This window comes from Apodemus sylvaticus, chromosome 17, assembly GCF_947179515.1.
Source record: "Apodemus sylvaticus chromosome 17, mApoSyl1.1, whole genome shotgun sequence".
Classification (NCBI taxonomy): Eukaryota; Metazoa; Chordata; class Mammalia; order Rodentia; family Muridae; genus Apodemus; species Apodemus sylvaticus.
The window spans coordinates 7,368,622-7,383,737 of NC_067488.1; the positions used below are offsets into that span (position 1 = coordinate 7,368,622).

Below are 15,116 nucleotides of genomic sequence, written 5' to 3' on the forward strand. Positions count from 1 at the left end.
AAAGTAAGGAAAAGGTGGCTTCCAAAGCAAAGACAATGAGCAGGACACATCTTCTTAGAGGCAGCAAGGGTGGGGTGGGGCAGATCTAGCAAGGGAGAATACTTGCTAGAGTGTGGGGAGCCTAGGAAACAAGCATTAGCACCATTTATAAACAGTCAGAGAAATAATCAAGGAAGCAAGCAAAAACAGGTAAGGAGGCATGGTCGGTCAAATGAGTTGCATCACTCAATCGGAAAAATAACTCCCAATCCCAGCACTCGAGAGGCGGAGGCAGACCAATTTATGTGAATTCTTGGCCAGCCTGGGCTACAAAGTAAGTTCTCGGAGAGTCAGGGCTACAAAGAGAGACTTTTGTTCAAAAACTATAAACATTTAGTTAATTAGTAGTCCTCAAGAAGCAGTAAAATTGGTTCTTATTTAAAATACATAACAAGTTTATTTCAGGGTCTTGGAGCAAAATCATGCTATAGCTAAGAATTTTGTTTCCCAAAACACGAGTTTGAAGTCCACACTACTCTAGTAAATGAATGTTTAAGCCCCCCCTCCCCAATTTTTATAACCTTTGACACTTTTAGATTTGGAGAGAGTTGAAGTACTGTTAAAGAACTAATTATACTGAGCAAGATAACTTAATAATTTTCTAAGTACAGTCCCAGAGTACAGACATTCAAAGCATGTGGGCACATTTTACAAATACAGTTCTCTGCATTATTCATGTCCATGAAATTCCCATCAGGTGATTCTGATGTAAACTAAAGTCTTGCTCTGAAGTGAAGTGATTCTGAAATTTAGTTTTTGTAGTGGAAAGAGTTAGCTAGCAGCCAGACATGAATAATATTAAGATCAGATTTCTTATTGTGAGAGTGAATTGTCTTACCCTTTGGAGCTTGGCTAAGTTACCAGTGCATAACAACAATCATAGCATTCCTTTTTCTGCTGCTAGGATTTTATACTCCCCACACTTCAAAATATAATCCAGTCACTAAGGAGCAACTGCACTTATTTCCTAACGTGGAACTGTTTTGCTTAATGGTCAATCTCCCAGTCATTCCTAGGTTAACCTTTCTCTCTTAAATATCACAGAAAAATTACAGAGTGATTTTTTTCAATAAAGATTATGTTATTTTTAGCTTCCATACTAATAGTTTTTTAAGTTGAAAGAAATTCTAAGAATCATATCTTCTTTTTAACAAGAAGAATTATGCCTCTGGTCTTTATTTATCCATTTTGGTTTTCTAAAGAAAACTACTATTGAGTTATATGTCTTAATATGTCCAAATCCTATCAAAATTATAAAGGAACTGCTATAAAATATTGAATGTTAGACAATCAACTGTTACAAAATATAGAAAGTTAGAGTTTTAGCTTAATTTTGATAGCCTGTGGCAACATATAGACAGTAGAGTTACCTACTATTAGAAATAAAGATTGAATAATTTCCTGTTCTAAACTATAAAAAAATAGGTTACCTAATACTATAAAATGTAGAAAGATCAGGAAATAGCAAATAAAGTAGAACAAAGTTTTATGTACAGTCATAATATAGAGAACAAAGTTTTATGTACAGTCATAATATAGAGAAGCTAGGTGAGTTATATCACAAAGCATAGGAAGGTTAGGAAGATGAGTATCACTATCCAGTAAGTCATGGGAAATGTCACAGCTAATCCAGCTCTCCAGGTTTGAGACAACTGACACGAGACTCAAAATGCTATAAAGCACATGCTACACTTTGACCTATAGTCCTGCAGGGCCGATGATGTTATTACAAAGCCCTATGTTGAGTCATATTAAATATTAGACTAGGATTCTCAGAAATTGGAAGTATATGTAATAAGAATATAAAAATATGTACATGTGATTTCTAGCTAATCAAAGACTTTCTCGGTGTTTTCCTTCAGAGAAGAATTCCCTCAGAGGGAGTCCATGCTTCATGCTTGGGATGCTGTCATCATGGATGTGATTTATCCTTCCGCTCTTGACAGTGATTTTATGGATTCACTTATTTTTCTTCTCCAAAGTCAATGTTTTCCTCATTGACTCAGAAACATGTAATTTTTCTATGTAACTTAACAGCACACATTATAGTTGACCTGTGATTTATATAATGATCATCAATCATTCATAATTAAATATCAAATAGCATGAAACATTATATATTTAATCATAAAACTTTTAGTTTTGAATTAGCTCTATTTTTATCACATATCATTTTTAAAACAAGATTTTTTTTACTATTTAAACATATAATAGCATATAACTCATTAGCACAGAATTTATAATGGTCCTCAAAGATTCTTTCTCTGCAATAATGTTCTTTTTAAGGAAATTTATGTCCAAAATCACCGCTATGCTATTATAGAACTTCTACTACAGTTTTCTAATTTGTCTATGCACAATTAAAAGGCATTCTAACTCATAAATTGTCGAGATATCTGCAATTCTTTTAACCTATAATACAAAAGGCTATTCTATTAATCTAATTCAATGCATTCGTATAGCAGCAGAAATAATGATGTGAAAGATGACAGGAAAGGGGCTTTTCTCCATTCATTGCATTTGCCAACTCTCAGATACGGCTAACATATATCCAGCTGCTTTTATTTCTTATTTCTAGTTTGGTAAACACCCATTCACACATCTCATAAACATAAGAGTAACACTCCAGTTAAATCAGCTTAAATAAAATATGGACACCAATATAGATAAATACTCAATTGTAAGTACAAATAAAACTAAAGTTAATAGAATCATAGACTATATAAGTATTTCAGACAGTTCTAGACAAATCGGCTTTGGATTAGACTGTCACAAGTAACTAGGATCTTCTAGTTCATTCAGCTAATTGTCTTCTCAGCACAGAGAGAAGCACAGTCAGTGCTCGCCTTGGTACTGATGTTTCAGAGTGTGGGCAGTGGGGGCGTCAGCTGGCTAGGGGTGACCTCGGGTGGGTGTTTACCCATCACCCCACTAGGCCAGGATTCTAGGATCTCACCTGCAATGTGGAGCCGTGCAGAAGGTTCTTGCATGGTTTGGGGGTGCCTTCAATTTAGCCCTTTATCCTCAGTTTCTTCATCTGTTGCTGGAGTGGTGGTAGAAACTTCTTAGGGTAGTGTGATGATATCTACATGAAAAGATGCATGTCTTTGTACTCAATAAGTGCTCAGTAGACGACACAGATGACACTAGTTTCCATTAACATGTCATAGTCAAAGGTAACTGTAAGCTCTGCAGGAGATGTATCTGAGCTAATGAAAGGATCTAGTGTAGGAAGAATACCCTTTAATGCTTCCTTCATTCTGTAATAAAGAGATTCAAACAACCAAAATCTAAAATAAAACAAGATAAAAGGTGAAAAATTATGAGCCTTGAAAATGACATGCAAATTGTAAAAATAAAACAACTGTAAAATGATTGTTTATAAGCAAATTACTAAAATAAGAATCTATACTGTCAACGTTGACATTACATATATATAATGTCCCTATAATTAACAGAAAGCACTTACTTTTTGTCGTTTATTTGTTTTTTTGTTTTTACACTCCAGACTTTACTCCCCCTCCACTCCTTCCACCCTCCGTCTGTTCCACATCCCATACCTCCTCTCTACCCAACCAGACCTCTAAACTCCCTAGGGCTTCCAGTCTCTTGAGGCATAGGTGCATCTTCTCTGACTGAACACAGACCTGGAAATCCTCTGCTGTAACATGTGTTGGGGGCCTCATATCAGCTGGTGTATGCTGCCTGGTTGGTGGTCCAGTGTTTAGATCTCGGGGGTCCAGATTGATTGAGACTGCTGGTCCTCCTACAGAGTTGCCCTCCTCCTCAGCTTCTTCTAGCTTTCCCCTAATTCAACCACAGAGGTCAGCAGCTTCTGTCCATTGGTTAGGTGCAAATATCTGCATCTGACTTTTTCAACTGTTTGTTGTGTCTTCCGGAGTGCGGTCATGCTAGGTCCCTTTTTGTGAGCGCTCCATAGCCTCAGTAATAGTGTCAGGCCTTAGGGCCTCCCCTCGAACTGGATCCCACCTTGGGGTCTGTCACTGGACCATCCCTGTAAATCTTTCAGACAGGAACAATCATGGGTCAGAGTTGTGACTGTGGGATGACCCCTCTCTCCCTCATTTGATGCTCTGTCTTCCTGCTGGAATTGGGCTCTATAAGTTCCCTCTCCCTACCGTAGGGCATTTCATATAAGGTCTCTCCCTGTGAGTCCTGAGAGTCTCTCACCTCCCAGGTCTCTGTTGCATTCTGGAGGGTCCCCTCAACCTCCTACCTCCCAAAGTTGCCTGTTTCCATTCTTTCTGCTGGCCCTGAGGGCTTCAGTCCTTTTCCCTCACCCAATACCATATCAGTTTCTCCTACCCTCCACTCCATCCAATTTCCCTCCCAGGTCCCTCCCTCCCTCTCCACTTGTGATTGCTTTTTTCTCCCTCCCAAGTGGTATTGAGGAGTCCTTACTTGGGCCCTTCAGCTTGTTGACCTTTTTGAGTTCTGTGGACTCTGTCTTGGGCATTGTGTACTTTTTCTTTGTTTCTTTGTTTGTTTGTTTCTCTCTCTCTTTTTCTCTCTCACTCTCTCTCTCTCTTTCTTTCTTTCTTTCTTTCTTTTTTTTTTTTTGACTAACAATCACTTATTAGTAAGTACATACCATGCATGTCCTTTTCGGTCTGAGTAAGCTCATTCAGGATATTTTCTAGTTCCATCAATTTGCCTGTAAAATTCAGGATGTACTTCTTCCTAATAGCTGAGTACTATTTCATTGTGTAAGTGAACCACATTTTCTGTATCCATTCTTCTGTCCTGGGATATCTGGGTTGTTTCCAACTTCTGCATATCACAAATAAGGCCACTAGGAATGATCATGAGGACCATAAAAAGGCTGAAAATTGATAGATTATATATATATACATATACATATATATGTATATATATGCCATACATGGCAAGATTTAAAATGTAGATTAAATAGTCTTATATAAATTATTGCAATGTATATAATTCATGAATTTAATATATGACTTAGAAATGGGACAATACATTTATATATGAGTTTTAGAACAGTGACTGCAATAAAATGCTGGGTACAATTCTTTCTTTATTGGGTATTGTATTTATTTACATTTCAAATGTTATCCTCCTTCCTGGTTTCCTCTCTCTAAACCTCCTATCCCATTCCCCTCCCCGCTGCTTCTATGAGGGTCCTGCCCTCCCCACCCACCCCCTATGCATTCCCCTATGCTGGGGCATTGAGCTTCCACAAGACTAAGCACCTTCCTATCCATTGATGCCAGATAATTTGTTTCTTGAGCAGAATGTTTGAGTTGCTGGCATTATACAAGTCCAGTGGGACTGAGCCAGGCTTTATTTCTGCTGAAGAGAGAGCTTTGAAACATTCAGTTCTCAAGATCCCAAGGCAGTCTGCTATTCTTGGAAACGGGCATCGTAGCACCCTCAGGAATGCCTCTCTGCCTTTCAGGCCCTCAGGATCCTACTGTGATACCCCATAGGAAGCAGTAAATGTCTTTGCCTTTCAATAAACCGTCTATGGTTCCATAGCAGAAGTAGGATTCACATTTTTACGGTTTGTATTGCACTTAGTTCAGCCTGAAGCCCAACAAAAGGCTACACCTCTGTTTCTTCATTATAGCACACCATTTCTGAAAACTTATATTTGCCTTTGTAAGTTTTTTGTTATTATATTCATTTCTAAAAAAAAACTCTGCATTGAACAGATTCTAAAACAAAATCCCAACAAATTTCCAGAAACCAGTAAAGACAAGTTGTTCCACTGGGAGGAGTTCTTACTGCCAAGCAAGCCTGGGTGCTGAGCCAGGGTGCTGCCAGGCAGAGGGCGTGCCTACAGGTCCTGGGTGCACAGTGGCGATGGCCTCGCCTCTGCCCTCACCTCAGCCCCTCCCGTCTATGTCTTTAATTAGTCAGCATCTGTGTGCACGTGCCCTCCACCCTGTGACTGGTCCTTTACAAGGGTATTTATAAAGAAAGCTAAGACTGGGTTTCTCAGGCTGGATTGTTGAACCAGTAAGTAATACTAATGGCAGCCGCGTTCAGTGCTGCTCTGGAAATATAAAATATATAACTAGATGTCTCATCAAACTCTGCAAGAGACAGCTGTCACTCCCACTGACAGGATTGGAAAATGGCTTAAAGGATGGTTGAGAACACAAAGGATTAAATCCTATTTTGAAAATCTTTTTGTCTTATGTTTTTATTTTCTTAGTTATTTAAAAAAATAATCTCTATGAAGGGAGAGTTCCCATTTATCCTCAACATCCATTAGAAAATTCTCTGAATGTATTTATATCATCTTTTCCTATTACCTTTGAAATAAATTAGAAGAAGGGATGATAAATATGTGTCATTAAGGAGGAAGAAATCATTGGGAATAAACCTGTTTCTATTAATGTGAATCACAGAGCCTGCAGCGGCCAGCACAGTCAGAGCAGTGTGCAGACATACAGATATATGGACATTTCGGGGAAAACACTCCTCAGTTGATTTTTTACATACTATGACTTACTGAAGGTTACTGAGGAGTAGTAAACAGAACTCGAGAATGAAAACTACCCAGTTCCCCTCTAGCACTATGTATAGCCTTAAGTGAGCTACTTATTGTGTTCAGGTTCTTACCCTGCACAGAATAGTTTCATAATTAAGTCTGTGTGCACATAGACACTGTTAAAATATAACTATGATGATCACTATCAGCTAACCACAATATGACACAGTGGTCTTCGTGGTGATGGTGGTGGTGGTGGTGGTGGTGGTGGTGGTTGTGATAGTAATCAGAGGAAGAAGAGAAAAATTGCTATATCCATTAACCCTCTCAGAGTGTAGGTTTGATTTGTGGCCTTCAAAAGCCTGGTAAAGATAGATAAAATTATCCTTAAGGCAATCATAAAAATAAGAAATTAGAAAAATTTTTAAAAGTTAATGGTTTTTAAGAAACCTAAAAACATATTTGAATGTTCTCGTATTTTCCCAGCCTTATCAAATTATTATCTTTCTTTCATATTCTGAAGTTTGCTGAATAACCTTCAGTTGTATTTCAAATATCTATGTGCTGGACACACATACAACATAAAGCCAAGCTAGTGGATTCTGTCCTTGATGTTAATGGAAGAAACTACTGTCCATGACCTCACTGCATGGGCATATACACAAAAGATCCACAGAAAATAATTTTAATGAAAAATTCAGATATTTTTATTTTAATATGTAATTAATCTTTGATAGTCTTCTGAAAAAGTTTAGCTTTAATCCCCCCTTTCTTTATATGTTGTATAAATTTACTAGCTAAACACTATAGATTGAAGGACTTAAACTCTGGATGTGTATTTCTTCAGGTTTGAGTTGCTAGATGCAAAATGAAGGCTCACAGTATTGGTTTCTTCTGAGGCCCCTCCTTGAAATGCAGTGTTGCCTTTCTGTGGGTCTCTCTCTCCTCTTTTTTATGCTCTGTGCTGATTGCTTGATTATGTGAGACATTAGTCCCCTGGATTAGGGCTCAGGCAAATGACCTCACTGTATCTTAGTCACCTCCTTAAAGTCCCTGACTCTTAATGCAGTCATATTCTGAGACACTGACTTAAACACTTTGATTTGGAAGCAATTCAGTTCAGAACACAGCAGATCCTTACAAATTAGCTAACAATCATTGAACTTAATGATCATTGAACTTAACATTTGAGGGACTGGAGAGATGGCTCAGAGGCAGGAACATGTGTTTACCAGCTTCCACATAGTGGTCTACAACTGCTCCAGTTCTAGGAAGTCCAAGGACCCTTTAAGGTACCTACGTATACCAGGAAGGTAATAGGTGCAGGTACACACACACACACACACACACACACACACACACACACTCACACACATATTCACACACACACACACTCACACACACATACTCACACACACACTACATATAAAACAGATTAACACTGGCATATATCATGAAAGGTATGATTTATTACAATGTGGGTAATGATCTGAAGTTATATTGTTTTGAACATTTTAGTTGATTTTATTACTTTTTTCTTTCTCTTCTTTTTTTCTTAGCTGTCCGCTCAGATACTTAAAATATATTCTGAATTTCTTCCTAAAATTTCACATCAGTTTTTCTGAGCTCTAAAATCACATTCAAGTATGATTTTCATAGTCTGAGTCTGATGCTGACATAAAGGCAAAGACTTGTTTTAATCTTGTTTTTTATTGATTTCTACCTCCAGCCACATAATCACAATTAGAGGAAAGATGTATTAAAAGAATATTTTGTTATGAATAAGTTGTTTGAAATTACTGAAACGGCAGCTTACATTTTTGTAGCACAATGCAAAATGCCATGCAAATTGCAATTTCTTAATTTTTAGTAAATATAATGTTCCTAAAAACTAACAAAAGAAAGGATTTGAAATAAAATTATATGTAGCTGCCTTCAGATAAAAGGGTCAGCCTGTGGGCAATAGCTTCAGTCATTAAAAGTACAGTTTGTTCCTGCATTGCCTAAGAACACAGGGAGAAAGAGTTTTATTTTACCTCCAGAAAAAAATAACAGTCTATGATTCCACATTTGTTTTTCCCAACCCATCCAAATTGATGTTTGCTAACAACTGATGTGGACTACATAAAAGAAAGAAGTCTTGCTTAATACAGTCAGGAATTATATGGAAAAAAAGAAGAAGAAATGCAGTGAGATAGGACAGTATGACTTCATGCAGTGTAGTAAGATTGAGTATTGATGCACATGTACTACAAACATGACAGACTCATGCACCTGTGTGGAGGCAGTTTAGTCCCAGTCCGGGGCTTCTACCCAACTTTGACGCTTTAGTTCCCAGATAAAAGACACACAGGACCTTTATAGTTACAATAACCCTCAATCAGCACTAGAGCTGAGCAGACGTCTCTCCTCTATGCTATTAAAACCTATTTCCTATCAATAGCCCTGAGTTATTACTTACTGTGTTTCACCTGGACTGCTCTTTACTCCAATTGGCCAGCCCTCGGGGCCAGGTTTCTTGACTCCTAACCCATGGTGACTTTATCTTCCTCCTCCTTTCTTCTCCCTTTCCTGGTTCTCCTCCTCAGACCTCAAGCCCAGGAATCCTAAACCCTGCCTATGTCTTTTCTGTGAGCTATTGGCTCTTGGCATCTGTACTTACCAATCAGAAATAACTTTGCAGCAAAGTCACATACCATCGCTTGGGTCTATGTAAGGACTCTCTTGTCTCTGGGGCAACTAGGTCTTGAGGGCTGGCATTTAGCATTACAGTACACAACAACAAACCAAACTTCAACACACAAGAATGGTTTTCTTAATGTTTTCGTGGATGGGCAAGGTACTCATGAACCCTCCTCCGTTCTGAGTCATTATTAGCAGCTAAAGGCTGGAAGAGAAGGGGTGCCATCCTCTTCAGTGGCATGGCAATGGTAAGATGCTCTGTAACCTCCCACCCACTATCATACAAGAAATTCTCAATAGGCTCACTGGGTCACGCACAAAAAAGGCATGAAGGAAGGAGGGGAGGGGACAGCTAGGAAAGAAGAAAAGTGGCAGGATGAACACTGGGCAGGGCCGGCAGGGCCTAACACTTGTCATAAAGGTACATAAAACTGCCAAACAATTACTAGGTAAGGAATACACACAGGAAGTTTATCAAAGATAATGCATGAGCACATATATGCCCTCTGAGCCAGTCATGCACTAAGCCCCTGCTAGGTACTTGTGTTTAGTCCTACAGACTATTTAGCTCCTTTCTCTTGTCTTTCCTATGGAAAAAAATGCACTTTTGAGAATAGGAATTTTATTTTTAATGAATGAACATGAATGTGGATATTGAAGGCAAGTTAAACTACTTTTTTCTTGGATTCTTTTCTCATATATTACATCCTGACTATAGTTGACCCTCCCTCCACTATTCCCAGTCCTCCCCTTCCACCTCTCCTCTATCCCAGATCCACTGAACTTCTGTTTCCCTTCAGAAAAGGAGCAGGCCTCTGAGGGCTATCAATCAAACAGGGCATAAGGACTTACAATAAGACAAGGCATAAACCCTCATACAATGACTGGATAATGGACCCAGGAGGAAGAAAGGGGTCCCAAGAACAGACAAAGTTAGAAACAGCCCTCACTCCCACTGTTAAGGTGCTACAAGATCACATAGCTGCTCACACTCATACAGGGTCCTTGATTGTCACCCCAGTCTCCTGAGCCCCTAAGAACCCACTTATTTGATTCTGTGGGCTGTATTCACTTATCTTCAACCCTGCTTTCTCCTGAAATCTCCCATTCAGAGGGCTTCCCCTGGCCCTGCCTAGTGTTCTCATGTGGGTCTCTGCATCTGCTCCTGTCAGATGCTATATGACGCCTTTTAGCAGGCTAAAATAAACTAAAAGCATACTTTGGGAAAGTATTTGAAAGTAATGACTTTTTAGCATTTTGTATCAATATAAGGATAAGATGAGATCTCTAGGAGGGAATAGATATGTCATTATATAAGGTTTAAAAAATAAAAAATATGGTTATTGATTTTCATTCAGAGTTAGTGATAAGAGCAATGCTGGAAAGTAATTTGGTTTCTGATTTTCAATAAGAAAACTTGAGATAAAGTAATTAACATTTTTTACAGCATCTATTACTTTTCATCTAAAAGTTAAGTGTGTCTTACAGTCTATGAAATAGTACACATACATTACTACTTTGGAGACAGCCGTACAAACACCATGAGTTAACACTTGACTTTTAGAAGTCTCATCAGTAATTAAACACACCATCTAATCTCAGGGCCTAGTTTCCAAAATTAATTTTGAAATATAGTTTCCCCATTAAAAAAAATAGATTTTTATTTATTTAATTTTATTAAAGGTATTCGCAGAAATCCTTGAGGCTACATAATTTTGATACTTGTATTATAATATGATTTAGAGATGATAATTTTATGTATAATATTTAGCAATTATTTCTGCATATAATAATTTATGGGTAAGTTTTAATGAACCTGTAGTCAGTCAGTCGTCTAGGTCACTATGGAATCATCTACACATAATTTCAATGTAATGTAACTAATTATACATTGAGTATATTTTTGGCCTTGTGAGACTAGGATAAACTGTAGTCTTTATATGTGTAAGGTAAAAATCTGCTAATGTTTTGGAAATCTTATTATTTCAATCTCATCAGCTTTGCAGATTTTAAAATAATATACCAGCCTGGAAATAGTATAATGATATCTTAGAATGTATCTCATATGAAAGAAGAAAACTTTTGGCAGGTGACAGTATCATGATGAAATATAAGATTATAAGTACTGTGTGAAATTATTGTGTGGCACTGGGCCTGACACATATGAGACCCAGTAGTTATTATCAGAACATGTAAGATAGGAATAATTTTTAAGAGCCTTAGGTTAAACTTCATTTCCATGTATTGACTAAAACCACAAGCTCAATACAACTTTCTAATAAGAAAAGTGTGCTTGGCTTTATGATTACTTATTTCAGGGCTTTTTCATGACTAGGAATAGACACAGGCCAAAATTCTCCAGGACACAGACATAATAGAAAGTTTTGCTTCTTAAGATTCATTCCATTTCTGTCAACCCAAAAATCATCTGAATTATGAGGAAGTGATTTCTGCTTGGTGGGATGGCTGAGCAGGTAAGGGTATTTGCCACTAAGATCAAGGACCTGATTTTATCCCAGAAATCCACATGCTGGAAAGGAAAACTGGTCCTGAGGAAAAATGCCCTCAGACCTTCTCTGACTTTGCCTGCATGCACACATACATGTGCTTCAATAGTGTGCAGACACCTCTTTTTTCAAGGTTGTTCTTATAGCTCCATTCTTTACTTTCTTTAAAGTCTTTACTTTCTTAAAGGCTTTACTTTCTTAAAATTATCTTATTGCACTTATAAGTCAAATTCTTTTTGTACTGTAATTGTATTCTGATTATAAGCATCATTCCACATGAATTCTTTTCTAACTAGCAGAAAAGAAAGAAAACCTTTATTCTAAATACTATACCAACCTAATACTTTAAACTGTAAGGAATCCTAGAATGAAGTTTCATTTTGCTGGTTGCTAAACTACCAAAATAAGGCTGTATTAGTTCAGTAAAGAAGGGAGGAGGAGGGGGAGGCATTTTAGATTGCATTCCACAGGAACTGACACAAGTAAATAGCCATTAAGCACTCACAGGTACAAAAGGCCGAGAACCTATTCATCACTCCCAAGGGGGTAAATAGCGAAATGATATTGGTGTCTCATTAATAAGTAGCTAATATTACTTAATGATTAAAGTGGAGAATCTACACTTACTTTTTTTTAAATCTAATTGGGTCTTGTGCCTATTAGCTAGCACAAAGAATGTGAGAGAATCAGAAAGGGCTGTGTTGAAAATAAAGAGAATAAACCTGCCTTTGGCCATATCGAATAGACCGGAAAAGCCACCAAGTGAGAGATATCCTATTAGTATGCACAAATATGATTCAAAAGTAGGCAAGTGGTCAGGACACAAGGTAAAGATCTGATAGCCATTATGTGGCCATTAACCCATAAATAATGAATTATAACATCCCTGGAATAATATGGATATGGAAAACCAGAATTACCTACTGCTAATAGTTCATCCTTTACAAGTCTTGCAGGAAAAATAAAAAGAAGAGGATTTAGATGGAAACTTTGGACAAATGTATTAAATAAGTATAAGGAAAGTGAACTGAGGAAAAAACAATATTGAGGAAGGACAGTCTAAGGACATAGGGGAGAAACCACAAATGATGCTCTCTGAGAAACCATCCCAAGAGCGTTGCAGGAAGAGAAGGAAAGGAAGAAAAGTTAAGTCACTGACTTGCTAACAGGTCACATGGTTTGTAGAACAGTTTTTATAAGTGTGGAAATAGAATGGGTTAGTAAATTTCTTTATTTAATGCAAAAGCATGTGCTCGATTGCAAGCTCAGTGCTCTAAGCCTGCGACTTCATTTTAGAAACTGGCATAGGGTTTACTTCTAGAAATTTTTGGGAATTAATGGAAATAAGTAAAAGATATTTTGCAACCATGCATAAGGTGACTGTGAATAGAACACCGAGTTCCCACAGAGGCAGGCCTTTCAGAAAACCAGAATTACCTACTGGTAATAGTTCATCCTTTACAAGTCTTGCAGGAAAAATAACTTACTCAATTATTTTTCTTCCGACCAAGTAATTGTAGCCAGGTTCTTGAGTCAGTACTGGCCTACATGATACCTTTTTGTGGTTTTTACCTCATGCTGCTGTTGCTATTTATATTCCAAAGATTTCTTTGAATCAGTATATTATTGATTTCTTTCTCTTTACTTGTCTCCTAGGACTCTTGGTAAGTCCTGCCAAGAGTTATCCCCAACTCTACATGCAATAACCACATGATGAATTAAATTAGCCACAATTTTTATTGTTTTGTTTTTGTTTCATTTTGTTTTGTTTTGTTTTGTTTTGAGGTAGTTGGGATTGAACTCTGAGTTTCATGCATGCTAAACAAGTTTACTACCACTAAGGTATACCCAAGCCTATTGTGGAAACTTTTATACCACAATTAACAACAGTCTTTAAATTATATTTTTTCCCTCCAGAAAGCTGGTTGGTAAACATCTGACAGAATAGCACTCCCTTCTCTCTACATACGAATGAAAAGGTTCAGTGACTCCAGAACTGTCACAACAGAATCCCATGTTCTCATTTGATGCTTTATGATAAAGAGAATACTCTGACTTATTGTCAACATCAATACTAATTATTCTGTTCATATATATTTTTGAGTATTTGTTGATTTACTACTACTTTCCAGGCAAGAATCTAGATTACAGAACACCAAAATGAATAAAAGTTTTCCTCCAGGAGATTATAATCTATAAAAGTGGATAGTTGGAAACATGAAAAAACAGGGAAGAAAAAAATGATAACACACTGGGCAGAGAGACGCATAAACTCAAATGACAAAACTGTTGTAAAGACTTTATTTAAGTAGTTCGGGATCACGGACAGTAATGCTTGGAGGGTGACTACATTTTTCTTATGGAGCTCCAAACCCTCTGGGGTTTAATTCATTTTGCCCCACTCAACTTTCTTCTGACTCTAGCTATGGCAAAGGCCCCCTCGTAATGATTGGAAAGTGTCAGCAAAACAATTATCATGACTACATAAACACTGCCTTTTCTGAGGTGTGCAGCTAATAAACATAACTAGTTGTGTTAGTACACAGACTGAGACCACCAAAAGAGACACTTCAGTCTGTCAGCCTCCAGGGAAGGATTTCGATCCTTGGCTCCCTTCCAGTCTGACACAGAGGTTCTGTGGGCTCTACTTTCCTTCCCAGTTCTTTCCTTTGAACTTGTAGACATCGGCAATCTTTCATGAGTAGGATATTGTTTATAAGGCCAAACCTTACATTCAAGTCCAATGTCTATGGCTTTCCTCTGCCTTTCTCAGATCACACTACATCATTATCTGGAGTCACATCTAACAAAATTGCCCCTGGCAATTAGGGCTGGTTTTGAATGTCTGGTGAAATGTTGAAGTTAATCACTGTGAGAGACTTAAGTACTTAATGGGGACAAAAACTAACTCCTGTGAAAGATTAACTATAATTATAAAATTTTCAAAGCATAGCAGATTCTCTTCTAAAATTATATAATATAAAAGCACAGTGACAAAAAAAATATAATATCCGTCTACTTGCATGATTCCTTAATTGACTACAAACAGCTTTGTCTCTGCTCTCTGAACTGTACCCAAACTGATAACAGAAGTCTTGCCCATATATTCTACCTCCACTCTCCCAAAGGTTGTTAGTCATATTTTCCCCCTAATCTTTAAGTCAACACTTTGATTTTTCCTTCCTGTCTTAGTTACTGTTTGCTTTCTGTAATAAGATGCCATAAACAAGACAATTAATTAGAGAAAGTTTATTTGCACTTAGAGTTCAAAGGATGAGTCCATGACCATAATGGTGGAAACAAGGCACAGGCAGACAGGCATGGTACTAAAGCAGTAGCTGAGAATTTCCTTCCTAAATCACAAGCATGAGAGAGAAAGCTATCAGGGAAAGGCCTGGGCCTTTAAA

At 37.5% G+C, this 15,116-nt stretch overlaps 1 protein-coding gene across 29 annotated transcripts in view; it reads left to right on the forward strand.

Annotated features, from left to right (window-relative positions):
• Rims2 (regulating synaptic membrane exocytosis 2) overlaps positions 1–15,116 on the forward strand; it is a 540,571-nt gene that overhangs the window by 419,101 nt on the left and 106,354 nt on the right. The window contains exon 19 of one of the 29 annotated variants that reach the window (XM_052160879.1): positions 1,579–1,587. The exons of the other annotated variants lie outside the window; for them this stretch is intronic. Within the exon in view, the coding sequence (XP_052016839.1) occupies positions 1,579–1,587 (9 nt within the window). The remainder of the gene's footprint in view (positions 1–1,578; positions 1,588–15,116) is intronic. 29 annotated transcript variants of the gene reach the window in all.